At 35.9% G+C, this 17,115-nt stretch overlaps 1 protein-coding gene across 7 annotated transcripts in view; it reads left to right on the plus strand.

Annotated features, from left to right (window-relative positions):
* Positions 1–14,695, plus strand: part of SMC6 (structural maintenance of chromosomes 6) — a 132,210-nt gene extending 117,515 nt beyond the window's left edge. For 6 of the 7 annotated variants that reach the window (XM_055108227.2, XM_055108225.2, XM_055108226.2 and 3 more), the window contains 4 exons: positions 3,540–3,645; positions 9,244–9,396; positions 13,302–13,399; positions 14,207–14,695. In XM_055108227.2, the coding sequence (XP_054964202.1) occupies positions 3,540–3,645; positions 9,244–9,396; positions 13,302–13,399; positions 14,207–14,321 (472 nt within the window). In that variant the 3' untranslated portion in view covers positions 14,322–14,695. Of the gene's footprint in view, positions 1–3,539; positions 3,646–9,243; positions 9,397–11,971; positions 12,095–13,301; positions 13,400–14,206 lie in introns of all 7 variants that reach the window. The other variant, XR_010109222.1, reaches the window with a different exon arrangement.
* Positions 14,696–17,115: the final 2,420 nt, after the last annotated feature.

The raw sequence follows: 17,115 nt of genomic DNA on the forward strand, positions 1-17,115 counted from the left end.
TACTCAGCTCAAGACTGGAGCAGAACCCTTTATAGATCCTCTGGAGTTTATTTTGCCTCCCCAGATTCCCAGCTCCAGCTCCTGAAACAAGAGCAACAGCTCCACTTTGATTTCTACTCCTTTGTCCTCTGTCGGTGAAGAGCAGTGTGGGGCATTGGTGGGGTTCAATTTGTTTGTTTCCTAGAACTAGCAGGCAGTTCTAGTCAAATGACCTGATAGTCACTATCTGATAGCCAGAGTGTGAAAACCCTCAGAGTTTGGAAGAAGTTAATTCCAACCCCCTTGGATGTCCTTGAGGGATTCAGTGGAGGAAGTGACTGCAGATATGGTGGAAGTGGCAAGAGAACTAGAATTAGATGTGGAGCCTGAAGATAGCCAGAGTCTGAAAACGCTTGTTTTATATATTTTGTCTCGTTTTTTAGTTTCAGGCAGAAGAATAAACCCAATCTCTATTACTACATAAATCTGTTCCAGATGCAGTAAGATTTATTTTTATATCATTACTCAGAAATTTGTATTTAAAAGGTTTTTTTAAAGTACTGATCTTATAGTTTACGGGCATACCTCATTTTACTGCAGTTCACTTTACTGCACTTTACAAATTGAAGGTTTATGGCAAGCCTGCTTCAACCAAGTCTGTCAGCACTATTTATCCAACAGCATATGATCCCTTTATGTCTCTGTGTCATATTTTGTTTAATTTTTGCAATATTTCAGACTTTTTCATTATTATTAATCTGTTGTAGTGATCTGTCATCAGTGATCTTTGTTACTGTTCAAATTGTTTTCGGGTGCCACAAACTGCCCATATAAGACAGCAAACTTCATCAACAAATGTTGTGTGTGTGTTCTTCCTGCTCCACTGACTGGCTATTGATTCCCTCATCTCTCTGTCCCCTTGGGTCTCCCTATTCCCTGAGACACAGCAATATTGAAATTAGGCTAGTTAATAGCCTTACAGTGACCTCTGAGTGTCCAAGTGAAAGGAAGAGTAGGATTTCTATCACTTTAAATCAAAAGCTAGAAATGATTAAGCTTAGTGAGGAAGGTATGTCAAAAGCCAAGATAAGCCAAAAGCTAGACCTCTTGTGCCAGTTAGCCAAGTTGTAAATGCAAAGGAAAAGTTCTTGAAGGAAATTAAAAGTGCTATTCCAGTGAATACACTAATGATAAGAAAATTAAACAGCCTTATTGTTGATATGAAGAAAGTTCCAATGGTCTGGATAGAAGATCAAAGCAGCTACAACATTCCCTTAAGTCAAAACCTAATCCAGAGCAATGCCTTAACTCTCCAATTCGATGAAGGCTGAGAAAAGTGAGGAAGCTGCAGAAGAAAAGTATGACGCTAGCAGAGGTTTGTTCATGAGGTTGAAGGAAAGAGGCCGTCTTTGTAATATAAAAGTGCAAGGTGAAACAGCAAGCGCTGATGTAGAAGCTGCACATTATCCAGAAGAACTGACTAAGATAACTGATGAAAGTGGCTACACTAAACAATGGATTTTCAACACAGACAAAACAGCCTTGTATTAGAAGATACGATCTACGGCTTTCATAGCTGGAAAGGAGAAGTCAATGCCTGGCTTTGTAGGACAGGCCAAATCTCTTATTAGAGGCAAATGAAGCTAGTGACTTTAAGTTTAAGCCAATGTTTATTTACCATTCTGAAAATCCTAGGACCCTTAAGAATTGTGCTAAATCTACTTTGTATGTGCTCTACAAATGGAAAAACAAAGCCTGATGAGAGCACATCTGTTTATAGCATCATGGATTACTGAATATTTTAAGCCCACTATTGAGTCCTACAGCTCAGAAGAAAATATTTCTTTGAAAATGTTACTGCTCATTGACAGTACACCTGGTCACCCAAGAGCTGATATGATATACAAGGAGATTAATGTTGTTTTCTTGCCTACTAACATCTATTCATAACCCATAGATCAAGGAGTAATTTTAACTTTCAAGTCTTTTATTTGAGAAATACATTTTGTAAGACCATATCTGCTGTACATAGTGATACCTCTAATCGATCTGAGCAAAGTAAATTGAAAACCTTCTGGAAAGGACTCATCATTCTAGATAGCATTAAGAACATTTATGATTCATGGGAGGAAGTCAAAATATCAACAACAGTGTAAACAAAACTTTTGTATGCAGTGGGAAACCAAAAAATGTGTGTGACTCACTTTATTGCAATATTCGCCTTTTTTGTGGTAGTCTGGAACTGAACCTGCAGTATTTCTGAAGTATGCTGTATTACCTTCATATGATTCTTCACCACTGACATATTTCATATTGTTTACTCAGTCTTAGAAGGGGAGTAAAAATGACCTAATTTTTTAAATTGTTTATGTCTTTACTCTGGAGAACTTTGCCATTTTATGACAACAGTCTCTTTTAGACATCCCATGAATGGAAGCAATGAATGAATACATATCTGTGTTGAAAGAAAAGTTAACAGAAAACTCTGAAAACCAGCTAGCAGTGGTTGCTATGGCAGCAGAAGGAAACTCAGGCTATCAGTGATTTCTAGTGTGGGAATTTAATGCAGTTCAGGGAGGGAAATAGGAAGGAAAAGAGTACCAGAGAAATGAGCCTTAGGTTTACTAGGGAGCAAAGATGTTATGAAACCACAGCCAGTGACTTACCATGCAGATTTTATTTTCTAAATACCATTCCCCACTAAAAGGAACCAGGGCTCCATGGAGAAATGGCGATTCCAGAGCTGGGCAGGGAAGGTACAGATGAGCCTTATACTATGGCAGAGAGGAAGGAAGGGCTGAGAAAAAAAAGGGGGGACACATCCAGCTTGAAGGGGTGCCCATTGGAAAAATCTAGGACAGTCTGAGGATCTCAGTAAGGATAGTAATAGATGGTGTGAATACTGTAAAAATAAAGCCAATGAATATCAGACTCCCTAATCTATTCTGATAAATAGAAAGTTAGATAAGGAAATAAAGAACTGAGAAAGAAGGGAAAGTTCCTTACAGTAAAATGCCATCTAATATATAGAGAAGGAAAGATAGAGTTTGCATTGTGCCAAGCAAAGTGTAAGGCATTAGAGGTACCCAGTGCTTAAGAGAGTGCCCTTAGCTTTTTTGCTACTGTGAAGTTAGAAGGAGGCAAATAAATAGATACTTTGTCCATTTATCTTGTCACCATTACAGTTAATCCTCTCAAGGACAAGATACCTTTATAATGTATTAGGGTAATGCCTTAGATTATTAATTAGTTGAATGACTGATACATTCCTAAGCACTGACTGTGGTATAATGGGTTATATTAAATGTGAGATGACTCTTTAATTCATTTCATTAATTTTTGTTATAAAAGTAAATGAACTGGTGAAAGTGTAGGGACATAAATGAATATAAAGACACAAGGCAAAAAATACTACCTAAAACTCAACTATTAAATGAGTAACCAATGTTTACATTTTGGCATATTTCCATCTGGTTTTCTCACATGCTTAGATCATGCTGAATATAGTTTTTAAAAAACCTTTGCCGTCTTTTTAATGTGCCTAATTTTTAAATTTCAAGGTGTTTGACTTTACGATGCAAATTATACTTTGACAACTTACTATCTCAGCGGGCCTATTGTGGAAAAATGAATTTTGACCACAAGAATGAAACTCTAAGTATATCAGTAAGTATCCTAATTCTTTTCATCCTAATCATTAGAAAAACTAGTTGTTTCTTTTCTTTTCTATTTTTGTTGGGGTTTTTTTAGAGGCAGAGTCTTACTCTGTTTCCCAGGCTGGAGTGCAGTGGTACAATCATAGCTCACTGTAACCTTGAACTCATAGGCTCAAGCGAGCCTCCTGCCTCAGCCTCCCAAGTAGCTAGGAGTATAGGTGCATGCCACCATGCCCAGCTAATTTTTTTTTTTTTTTTTTTTTTTTTCCCGTATAGACAAGGTCTCACTATGTTGCCCAAGCTGGTCTTAAACTCCTGGCCTCAAGCAACAACTAGTTTCATATCAATAGCAGACATATAGCTTCCAATACTTTTCAATTCACTGTTTGAAAAGTGATACTGCTCTCAAGTGAGCATTCATTTATTTTTTAATATTAACATTATTAATATTCTAAGGTAAATATTCCAATTCTAAACATACTCTGAAATTTTACACCTATCATAAGTCTAAACAAACCAAACCAACAATCAAGCAAATAAAAATTCCCACATAAAAAAGCAAGAACTAAATACCAAGATGCAATCTTGCCCCCACACTGTATTTCTTCAGTATGCTTGGCCTACAAGAAATACTAAAGAACATCTTCAGATGAAAGAAAAATGGTCACAGATGGAAACATGGAAATGCAGAAGGAACAGAGAGGAATGCAAAAGGTAAATCTATGGGTAAATACAAAACAGTTTCAGCCGTCTAAATCAACAATAATAATATTGCTGAATAGACACCCAAGTCTTGAGGGGCTTAGAAGCTGTAAAAGTCAAATATATGACAATAGCACAAAAAGGGAATAGAAGTACATGGAGTTCTAAACTGTTGTAAGGTTCTTGTACTTTTCAGGAAGTAATACCGATACTAATTTAAGATAAACTAATACATCAGCAATACATATTGCAATCTCTAGAGTAACCACTGAATTTTAAAAGGATGTATAATTTTAAAGCTAACAGAGACCAAATAAAAGGAATGGAAAACAAAAATACTCAATTATATGAAGGCAAAAAGGGAAGAGAAATAAAGAACATATGGAACAAATTGAAAGGAGATGCATGGCTCAGATCTAGATATATCAGCAATTACATTAAGTGTAAGTGCACTAAATTATTAAATTAAAAACAGGCTGAAAAGAAAAATACAAAAACTAACTGTATGCTGTTTATCAAAATACACCTTAAATACTAACATAAGGACAGAGAAGATCCTAAGTAAAATATGGTAAAAGATACACCATGAAAACATTAGCCAAAGGGAAGCTGGTTAAGCTGTAATAATAACAAAATAGACTTTATGCAAGAAATATTACTAGAGGCCAAAAGGGCCATTTTGTGGTTATAAAAGTTATTTTTAAAATTTTTAAATTTGTATATACCTAATAACATAGCTTCAAAATACATAAAAATTGGGAGAACTAAAAGGCAAAGTAAAAGAATTGACAATTACAGTTGGAAATTTTAACAAACTTTTCTCAATAATGGATAGAACAATCAGATTAAAAGTCAGTAAGGCAATATAAGATTTAAATTACACAACCAAATTAATTGGCAGAACTATAGAACATTGTGCCAAACTACCACAGAGTGTATATTGTTTTGAAGTACATGTGGAACATTTACCAAAATAGACCATTTCCTGGCTATAATGCAAATGTCAACAAATTTCAAAGGATTGATGTCATACAGAATATATTGTAAAGTGGAATGAAATTAGAAATAACAGATAACCTTAAAACTTAATGAATGTTAGAAAATTAGGCAGCACATTTCTATGTAATCTGTAGGTCAAAAAAGAAATCAAATAGAAATTAGAAGATAATTTTGAATCAAACAACAATAAAAAGAAAACATCAAAACTTGTATGATACAGCCATAGGATTTCTCAGAAGGGAATTTATAGCTCTAAATATATACATTAGTAAAAATGGAGGGCTGAACATTAATGATCTAATTCTATCTCAGGATGCTAAAAGGAAAAAAGCCTATTATAAATTCAAGTAGAGAGAAGGATACAGTGATATAAGAGCAGAAATTGGAGAGTAGAAAGCAAATGTACAATAGCAATGAAACAATAGACACCTGAGGAGGACCTTACCTGTGTGCATAAATCATACATATATGTAATGACGGGACTCCACTGCAAGCCTGTGGAAGAGGGTGGTCTTCTCATGAATGGTGTTAGGTTCAAATTGTTGGATATCCTTTTGGTAAAAGAAACAGTAAGCAGCCGGGCGTGGTGGCTCATGCCTATAATCCTGGCACTTTGGGAGGCTGAGGTGGGTGGATCATCTGAGGTGGGGAGTTTGAGACCAGCCTGACCAACATGGAGAAACCCCATCTCTACTAAAAATACAAAATTAGCTGGGCATGGTGGCGCATGCCTGTAATCCCAGCTACTCGGGAGGCTGAGGCAGGAGAATCGCTTAAACCCGGGAGGCGGAGGTTGCAGTGAACCGAGATCACACCATTACACTCCAGCCTGGGCAATAAGAGCGAAACTCTGTCTCAAAAAAAAAATTAAAAAAAAAATTTTTTTTAAAATAATAAACAGTAAGCAAAGTTTGACCCCCTAACTTTATATACAAAAAGTAATTTAGAAGTTGATCATAGACCTAAATTTAAAACAAGCTTCTAGAGGAAGAGAATGTCTTCATGTTTTTTTGAATGGGACACAAAAAGCAACCTACTCAAAAGAAAAGATTGATAATTTGGACTTTATTAAAATTAAGAACTTCTCTTCATCAAAAAGTAACATTAAACAAGTGATAAAAGAAGCTACAGACTAGGAAAAGATATTTGTGATGCATACATGCAACAAAGGACTTACCTAGAATTAAAAAATAGTAAGAAAGAGACTGACATCACATTTAAAATAGTCAAAAGGCTTAAATAGAAACCACTTTAAAGTATCTAAATGGTGAGTAAACACATGAAAAAGCGCTGTTAGTCATCAGAGAAATATTATTTATACCACAGTAAGTTACTGTCACACCGTTATGATGATGATGAAAATGAATAAGACTGGCAATATTTTGTGCTGGTGAGGATGTGGAATTGCAACTCTCATATATTGCTTGTGGGAGTGTAACTTGGTCAAACTAATTTGGAAACCTCTCTGTCGATGTCTGTTAAAGCAGCTCCATTCTTGGGCATAAACCCAAGAAAAAATTAGTGCTTATTTTCTCAAACAGATATATTTGAAAATGTTCAAAGAAGTTTTATTTATCATAGCCCAAAACTGAGAAACCCAGTGTCTACCTAGAGTCAAATGGATAAATTCGGGTATATTCAAACAGTAACATACTGTTCCGTAATGAAAATAACAAGCTGCTGTTGCACACAGCATAGATGATCTGACAATGGCGAGTGAGAGAAGCCAGTTACAAGGATGTACATAGTGTATATAAATCTGAAGTATATGTACAAAAGAGTATGTGTAACCTCTACATATGAAGTTCAGAAACTGTTAAGAGTGATTTTGGGTGATTAAAATCAGAATAATAGTTACCTTTTCAGGGATGGTAATATACAAATAGTTTGCTTAGATGCTGGGGATATTCTTGTGTCTTGATCTCAGTAGTGGTTACCCAGGTGTGTGTATGTATTCATGTAAAAATTGAGTTGTACACTTTTGTGTTCTTTATAAAAACTATTACTGTAATTAAAAAAAGGAGAAAAAGGAAAGTATTAGAAGTGCTTGAATAATTTATCTCCAGAGCTAACTATACAAAACAACTCAAGCTAGACTTTCTGATGTTGTCATCTCTGTTTTTCAAAAGAATACCAGAAGAACCTTTAATTTATGTGGCCTTCATTTTACTAATAAGGAAAGTGACACTGAAGTTCCATGATATGTTAGTAATAGATGAGAGGGTAAAAGCTAGATCCCCCAGATTTACTTGGGGCTTCATTTATTAAATTGGTGCAAAATACAGTGTGGGGGCAAGATTGCATCTTGGTATTTAGTTCTTGCTTTTTTATGTGGGAATTTTTATTTGCTTGATTGTTAGTTTGGTTTGTTTAGACTTATGATAGGTGTAAAATTTCAGAGTATGTTTAGAATTGGAATATTTACCTTAGAATATTAATAATGTTAATATTAAAAAATAAATGAATGCTCACTTGAGAGCAGTATCACTTTTCAAACAGTGAATTGAAAAGTATTGGAAGCTATATGTCTGCTATTGATATGAAACTAGTTGTTGCTCTTTTTTCACCTTGTATGCATATATGTATATCTGGAATTTTGTCAAAAAAATAGAACCCTTCCTAATGTTGTTGTATATTCTCAGGAAATTGTGTGAATGATTTGCTGTTAATTTTATTAGTTGCTTTCTTATTGTTTCCATGGACCTTTATTTAGTAAAGAATTTTTTAAAGATTTTATTTAGCTTTTAAAAGAAATTTAAAATTATTTAAATTTTAAAAGATTTTATTTAGAATTCAAAATAAATACAATACAAAAGAATTTTTTTTTTTTTTTTTTTTGAGACGGGGTCTCGCTCTGTCGACCAGGCTGGAGTGCAATGGCATGATCTTGGCTCACTGCAACCTCTGTCTCCCAGGCTCAAGCAATCCTCCCACCTCAGCCTCCCAAGTAGTTGGGACCACAGGAGTATGCCACCATGGCCAGCTAGTTTTTGTATTTTTGTGTGTGTGTGTGTGTGTGTGTGTGTGTGTGTGTGTGTGTGTGTGTGGAGATGAGGTTTCCCCATGTTGCCCAGGCTGGTCTCGAACTTCTAGGTTCCTTTAAAGGATTCCTAAAGCAATCCTTTAAATCTTTTAAAAGATATATTTCAATGCATTTCTTTGGCCAGTGTAAGCTTTTTAAAGTTGATTTCTGTCCTTTTGACGTTCAGTAGTTACTTTTAATGCAGCTTAACCACTAGGTGTCACTATAATTCAAGTAACAAAAAATCTCAGCACTTTTAAATGTTTGAAGCTTAAATTTCAGGGTCGGGTGTGGTGGCTTACACCTGTAATCCCAGCACTTTGGGAAGCTGAGACGGGAGGATTGCTTGAACTGAGGAGTTCAAGACCAGCCTGGGCAACATGGGGAAATATCATCGCCACCCAAAAAAAAAAAAAAAAGACACAAAAATTAGCTGGCCGTGGTGGCATACTCCTGTGGTCCCAACTACTTGGGAGGCTGAGGTGGGAGGATTGCTTGAGCCTGGGAGACAGAGGTTGCAGTGAGCCAAGATCATGCCATTGCACTCCAGCCTGGTCGACAGAGCGAGACCCTGTTTCAGAAAAAAAATTGTTTTATTAACATTTTTTAAATTAGCCTTTGGAATTTTGGTCTGTTAGATTCAGTTATGGTGGAAAAAAAAAGTTTTCAGTTTTATTCTCTTGCAGTAGAGCAAGAAGTACCATTATACGTATAACTGTTTTACTGTAAAATTTTTTGAAAGGAATGGGTATTTCCAAATCACTAAGTCATTTTATTCCCATCTCCTTTTTACTGTAAATCTATTATTTATCTGTCTTGTAAAGAATTTAATCTGGCCTTTCATTTACTTAGTTTTTTGTTCCCTGTCAACTCATTCTCTTCAAGGTTCAGCCTGGAGAAGGAAATAAAGCTGCTTTCAGTGACATGAGAGCCTTGTCTGGAGGTGAACGTTCTTTCTCCACAGTGTGTTTTATTCTTTCCCTGTGGTCCATCGCAGAATCTCCTTTCAGATGCCTGGATGAATTTGATGTCTACATGGTATTGTTAAATTTTAAATTCTCTTTTTCATTTTTTTGTTTGTTTGAAACATGTATTTCTAAAGGAAGGAAATCTTTCTTTAGTTTTACCCCTAACAGGAAAGATCCTGCCCTGACTCTTTAGTCTGTGACCAGTAGTGGGGAAGAACTAAAGAACTAGAGTTCTCTCCCTTGCTTCTAGGCACACAGTAACCCTAGAGACCCTGGAGGGGTCCTCCTCTTCTCGCCCAGCATGGATATCCGTGCCTTCCATCATATCTGCGTTTTCTCCCTCACCCTCTCTCCCAGCTTATTTTCATCAACCCATAAATGTGTTCAGACTTTTTGTTTTAATACAAAATTATAACCTGTTCACCACCCTGGCTTTGACTCACCCTAGCCACTGTTTACTGTTCCTTCATACCCACACATTTCAGAACAATGTACAGAACATAAGCGAGCAAGAACTTTTGAATTTCCAGTTAAAAAGCATAGGATTTGAGACCTACCTCTGACAGGCAAATTATCTCTACTTATTGGGTCTCAATTTCTTCATCTACAAAACAATATTATTACCAATTCCTACCTCTCAGGGTTAGAGTGAGGCTCAAGTGGTGTCTTTCATACATTATACTTACTGTGGTTCAGGCATATAGTAAGTTCTCATAAATTAGCAATTATTTTCTTCTTCATATCTCATTGTTTGCTCAATCTACTGTAGTCTGGATGTAGATGACACTACTCTAGCAAAACTTGTTTAGCAAAGGTTATAAATGAGCTTTAATCTTACCTTATTTTTTGAAATATTTGACACCACAGACCTATCCTCCATCCCTTAAAATGTCTTCTTACCAGCTGCCACCCTCTCTTTCCTGGTTTTCCTGTTTTTCTGTTATTTGTTCTTAATCTGCCAAGCTGCCTCCCCTAATTCTGTTGCCCTTAAACGTTTGAGATCTTTGTTTGCTTGTTATAGTGTTGTTGATTTTCCTGAATTCCATATCCTACTTCCCCCTACAAATATACACATATCACAGTCCCCAAAACTACTACCTGCGTATGGACAGATACCTATCAACTCATAGCACCACATCCTGACATCTCTCCTGTACTCTAGACCCAGATGCCCTACTACCTATTAGACATCACCTGGTAAACCACCAATATCTGAAATTCAGCAGCCCCGAGGTTGAAAGTGCCTTCATCTCAAAGCCTCTTTCTTTTCCTGAATTCCCTACCTTGATTAATGCAAACTGTCATTTCCAGCGCAGTCACCTACCTTTGACATCTGTGATTTACCTTTGATTCTTCCTTGTTCAATTCTGACCTCTGTCCGCTTCTCCTTTAAGACCGCTCTTTGGTCTCTGCCCTCTTCTCCTTTCTCACTGATATTCTTCCTCTCATCCCCTTATCTTCGCCTCATACCTGTGGTGATAGCCTCTTCTCTGGACTCCCAGGCTTGCATGTGGCTCCTTCTTCAGTCTGTCCTCCACCATTTTGGCAGGTTTACATTTCTACAGTTGATCTGATGGTGGTCATTCATCTATGTAAAACCCTTTGGAGGTTATTATATATGGAATAAATGTTTAATTCTGTAGGGTAGCTTTGAGACCTTTCATGATATCATACCTGCCTACTTTTTTCAGCTGTTCTAAGCTATTTGTAATTCTCCAAACATGGTGCCTCTGCCTGGTATGCCCTCCTTAATCACATGTCACTCTACTCATCTTTCAGGACATTGTTCAAATGCCACTTTTATGAGACTTCTGTGACCGCCATACCCTATCAGGCAGGATGAGGAACTTCTCAGAACTTCCTTTGCACCACCTTACATCAACTCATAATATATATTACTTTTATACTTTTATTTAAGATAAAAATATAAAAATGCTTTATATTATTATATAATATTTTATACTGTTTTTTATTCTGTTGCAGTTGCCCATTTTTATATCTGAATCCCCTACCAGATTGTAACCATTTTGAGGTTATCAGCTATGTCTGAGATGTTTATGTCTCCTAATGCCTAGTCTATAATGACCGTTTAGTAAGTGTGTATTCATGAATCAGAATTTATACCTGTGAGTGCTGTATAATACTTCAGTGTCAATTTTTTTCTATGATACTATTGCTGAAAATGGGTTAGATATTCCTCCAAGAATTGTCTTCAGAGCTAATCACGAGTCATAGAAGATGATTATTCTTTCCATGCAGTGTTTTTGTCCAGAATGGTGCTGTGCAGTCTTATCACTCATCTTGTATGTCAGATTTAATTCTAAGCAGCTCCTTTCTCTTTCAGAAACTTAGAGCTTCTTAATCAGAGTGGCACTTTGCCCCAATGAAATTATTCAGAAGAATGTATCCAAGTTCTGTGAGCTAATCCAAGGAAAACAAATTTTTTTTTGGTACTTTGGTAGTTTTGTTATAAAATAATAGGCCTCTCACAGCAGATATGCCTGATGGAATTGTTATAATCAGAGCCATTGAGCAATATAGCCAGGATGTGTATCCCATTTTGACTCCACAGCCCTTGTTCTAAATCACCATGCTGTATTGCCACATACAGTTTTATTTTTTATTTATTTACTTATTTTTTTCAGGACACAGTCTCGTTCTGTTGCCCAGGCTGGAGTGCAGTGGCGTGATCTCAGCTCACTGTGACCTCCGCCTCCTGGATTCAATTGATCCTTGTGACTCAGCCACCTGAGTATCTGGGATTACAGGTGTGCACCACCATGCCCGGCTAATTTTTGTATTTTTTGTAGAGACTGGGTTTTGCCATATTGGCCAGGCTGATCTCGAGCTCCTGGCCTCAAGTGATCCACCTGCCTCAATCTCCCAAAGTGCTGGGATTAAAAGCATGAGCTGCTGCGCCCGGCACCATATATAGTATTAAATTAAGACCTTTAAAATATACATGTTCATATGTCAATGATTTCAACTTTTAGGAATTTTCAAGGGAATTGAGGAACACTTTGATTTTCTTTTACTGTTACTTAACTCAGAAAATGTAGCCACAGGTCTAGACCATTTAATCCCAAAACCTATTATAACTAAGCATTATTCTTTGTCTATACCCTGATGTGCTATTTAACTTATTTAAAGATATAATTGAGAAATTGGTCTGTAAGTTCAAATTGGTTTATATTGTACAAATGGTAGAGGTAATGGGGAGAGGCAGACTTTTTAAAACTTAACCTTTATCATTGAGGGAAAATTTGAGAGACTTAATGAGTTTGAGACTAGCCACTTTTGTTACCATTACCCTGACTCATTAACCATTACTGTACAAATTAGATTTATTCTCTAACATTTAGTTGTGTCAGGAGAATATTTTCTGATTATTTCAATTGCTACACGTATTTGAGGGAGGGGGCTGTGTATACAAATATTTTGACTATGGAAATTACCTGAAAGACATATTTATTCAGTTATTGTCCCCGAAGAGTTTCTCTTTTTTCCCTTAGAGATGGGCTTTCACTCTGTCATTCAGGCTAGAGTGCAATGGTGCGATCATAGCTTACTATACCCTTGAGTTCCTGGGCTCAAGTGATCCTCCTGCCTCGGCCTCCCGAGTAGCTAGGATGACAGGCATGCACCACCATGCCCAACTTTTTTTTTTTTTTTGGTAGAGACAGGGTCTCGCTATTATACACAGGCTGGTCTCGAACTCCTGACCTCAATTGATCCTGTGACCTCCACCTCTCAAAGCATTGGGATTACAAACATGAGCCACTGCACCCAGCCAATTTTCTCCTAATAGTTTCTGGTATTTCTTTTCCAGTATAATAGATTTCTTGGACATCATAGATAATGTAATGACTGATCCCTGGATGAAAATCCAGGAGCTTGTATCAGCCCACAGAATGCTGCTTTTACAGAAATGTGACTTACACAATAGCAATCCTAACTTTTGCCTTTGTTTTTCAGGATATGGTTAATAGGAGAATTGCCATGGACTTGATACTGAAGATGGCAGATTCCCAGCGTTTTAGACAGTTTATCTTGCTCACACCTCAAAGCATGAGGTAACTTTTTAAAACTTTCTAGATACATATCAAGTATATAAAAGGGGGAAAGAAATCTTTTACAATTTTAATTTTTAAAATACAAATACATACAAGACCAATGAAAATAAAAATTAGCTCCCCTACTGGTTCAGGAGATTTGGGATGTTTTTCTCTTTTTGAGATATTTAAAATTTTACTTGTATTACTTCCCTTTCATAACTGAAGCAAGTTGTTACTATTCTGTTTTGAGTCTGCTTCTTTGTAGTTATCATGACAAACTAAAGTAATATAATTTTAGTAATTCTGTTTGGACTAAAATGATTTCTGATTTCCCTAATCTTGCCTCTTTTCTCTTGGTGACTTACAAATGTCAATCTTTCTAAACAAAGAGCTCTACTCTGCTGTCAGTCAGTATTTATTGGGTGCCTACAATTGTCAAGCACTATGTCACTTAGAGTTAATATTCTGTCTCTAAAGTGGCCATGTGATTATATGGGGATCTAAATTTGTGATTGGGAATATCCAGGTAACTCCTTCCTTGCTAGACAATAACAGAAATTTAAAATAGTTGATATATAAATCTCTTTCATTTTCTTTTCCTCCAAACTGAAAACCCATGGGATCTAGCAGGAAGTTAATTTTTAAAATGGAAAACAAATTATTTCCTTATTGCAAATGATGTTTCTCCTAGAACTCTAGATATTAGATATAGCCCAGATAATAGCCAAATATTTAGCTTTATATTTTCATGAGGTAATATTAGAATTTTTTTTAATTGGTAAAAGGTTTCTTGGAAATTTGAGTAATTGATTTTGCTTCTTCTAGTTCACTTCCATCCAGTAAACTGATAAGAATTCTCCGAATGTCTGATCCTGAAAGAGGACAAACTACATTGCCTTTCAGACCTGTGACTCAAGAAGAAGATGATGACCAAAGGTGATTTGTAACTTAACATGCCTTGTCCTGATGTTGAAGGATTTGTGAAGGGAAAAAAAATTCTGGACTCTTTGATATAATAAAATGAGACTGGAGGCATTCTGAAATGAAAGAAACTCCTTTATATATCCAACCACAATCAAACATATAAATAAGCCTGGAAAACCAACTACAACCGGCAATTTAAGATTACTATTACTTTAAGAAAATCAATTTCATAGTATTGGTTTTAAATCTTTTTAAGTTTTTTTTATACCATCTATTTTTATAGATTCCTTTTCAGAAGTAAAATTTTGTACATATATACATGTACATATCTGTTTAGTTTGGGTTCATTTCTATAACATTTTGTAAGAAAATAAAAGTTTGAGCACCTGATTATATTTAGTTTTGCTTTTCCAGATATTACATTCTATAGTTACCAAAAATGGATGAAGGGAGGGATTTCTCATTGCAGAGGGTGGGGTGCAAGGGAATAAGACACTTGTACGGAACACTGAAGCTTTGCCAACTTCTACACATGCCTTTTTTGCAGTCCTTTAACTGTCCACCCTACCAAGAGTTTATAACCAGTATCAGAACTGGATAATGACGCAGTTTTTCACTCTGACCTCCAGCATGCTTGCCTGATTTAAAAGCCCTCAGTTTGCAGTCCAGGGACTGTTCAGGCTTGTCCTCAGCTGAGAGGACACAGGCTAGATGGACTGTGCAGACCAGGCTGGGAGAAGGGCTGGGAAAACTGGGAGTGGAGGGTGGATCCTCATGGAGCAGGAGAGTAGCTCGTGGCTCCAGGAGCCTGAGGCCATGCAGTTGATGGTGAGCTGACATCAATTCTAAGACTCATCCTAATTGAGGGGTGTTAAAAAGTGTGCTGCTTAGAATGACCAAATATAGTTATTGTAAAAAATTATATTTATGAACTTTTTATTTTAGAAAACATGAATTTTATTGCTCCTTGTATTATTTGTTTGATACTAGGATTCATGCTAAACTTTTTAAGAATGTATTGGATATCAAGAAGCATTCCTTACATTAGTAGCAATAAATATTAGAATAAATATGAAATTGAACTATTTTCAGAAAAAGGGCAGTATATTAAGAGCAGGGACTGTTCTCTAGTTATTGAGGAAAACTGGACTTTGTTTGTGTTTTTGGTGGAGGAAGAAGTTTAAGATACTTTAGTCTTAAATTGAGGTTTGCCAAATGAGAAGTTCAAAAACTTGGGCTTTCTAATCAGAATTTCCAGGAGGAGGAAAGTGTGTGCTGAATATTTTAAACATTTCTCACTGATCATACAAAGTCCGATTTTTAAATTTACACTTATAATGCCTTTGTATTAAAACTATTTTTAACGTGTGCTTTTCCAAATTAAAAATGAAGTAGAGTATACCAAATGCATAAACTTTCATTAGCTAAGGAGCTCATGTCTGAATTCTGTTGTAGTTTTGAATGTTGTGCTCTTTCATACAGAACGGGAAACATAATCCTCAGGTATCCCAGCGTCTCTTGTTGAATTGAAGATTATTCATTGCTTTGGCCTCACAAAGTTTTGGTTTCAACTATCATAAGTGAAAATATCTTCCTTTAATGTTCTAAGTAGTGATAATATTACTAGAATGAAAGAATAAAAAGAAATTGTTCTTTTAAAATATGTGTAACTTCTAAAAATAAAACTTAAAATTTATATGTATTAAGGTCATGCTTTTGTGAATTGCGGAAAGTAATTGACTAAATTGATCCTCTATGAATCGTGACCTAAATACATCATACAGGTGACTCTTCAACCCCTAGTTTGTCATCAGTGCAGCTATCACTGAATGAAGTTCCAGAAAATAATAAAGGCTTACTTGGATCTTAAATCTTAACCTTCTGAAATCTTTGGGAGTAGAAATGATTAAAATCATTCTTAAAGTGACCAATGTGATGAGTTTTCATAAACCAAAGTGTAAATAATATAGTTATTCAAATTAGTGATCAACACTAAAGATTCAGTAATTGCCTTCTTAAATATTTTCCAAGTTTTCGTGTCTCATTTCTTCCATTTCCTAGTGCTTTTTTTTTTTTTTTTTTTTTTTTTTTGCGGGGGCAGGGGGGCATGTCTTCCTCATGTCTGGGCTGTTTATGAGACCAAAATGATTAAATTCTGTGTAGAAAGCTGTTGGCTGGTAGTCATGAATTGGATTAGAAATGTTGCCGACTCTGATGAAAACCAAGTGGTCTAGAATATCTGATTAAAAGTTCTCCTGAGTGCAAACTAGATGCAGGGTGTCGGGGAGAAAATGTTTATAAACTTTGTGCTGGGGCAATACTTTCGTGGTTACATTTATGACTTAGCTGTGCATCTACATGTATGCCTTCTACTTTGACCAGTTCAGATTTTCAGGAGAACTTGGTTTGAAATTTGCAGTCCTAAAAGTGTAGTTACCAGTGTTTCATGGCTTGAACTGAATGCCCATGGACTTGAAGATATATCAAAATATTTATAGGAACAGGTTTTGTTATTTAAGGGTTGGCAAAGTAATAATGTGGATATAAATAAGCTGTTTCTTTGAGTCAGCAAATAAAGTTTTCTAAAGCATATATAATATTGATAGTTAGCATGCTAATTTTGACATTGGCGTCTGGATAGAATCCATGCAAACAGGAGTGGCCCAAGTGTACTCACTAATTATAGCAAGCTTAACAGGGCTTTTTCTGCCTAATTTTTCTCCAGTTTGAAAATGTAGAGATTAATTCATTAAAAAATGATTAAGTTCCTGCCATGAGCTAGGGACTTTTTTAATTACTGGGAAGACTGT

Source organism: Pan paniscus, chromosome 12 (assembly GCF_029289425.2).
Source record: "Pan paniscus chromosome 12, NHGRI_mPanPan1-v2.0_pri, whole genome shotgun sequence".
Classification (NCBI taxonomy): domain Eukaryota; kingdom Metazoa; phylum Chordata; class Mammalia; order Primates; family Hominidae; genus Pan; species Pan paniscus.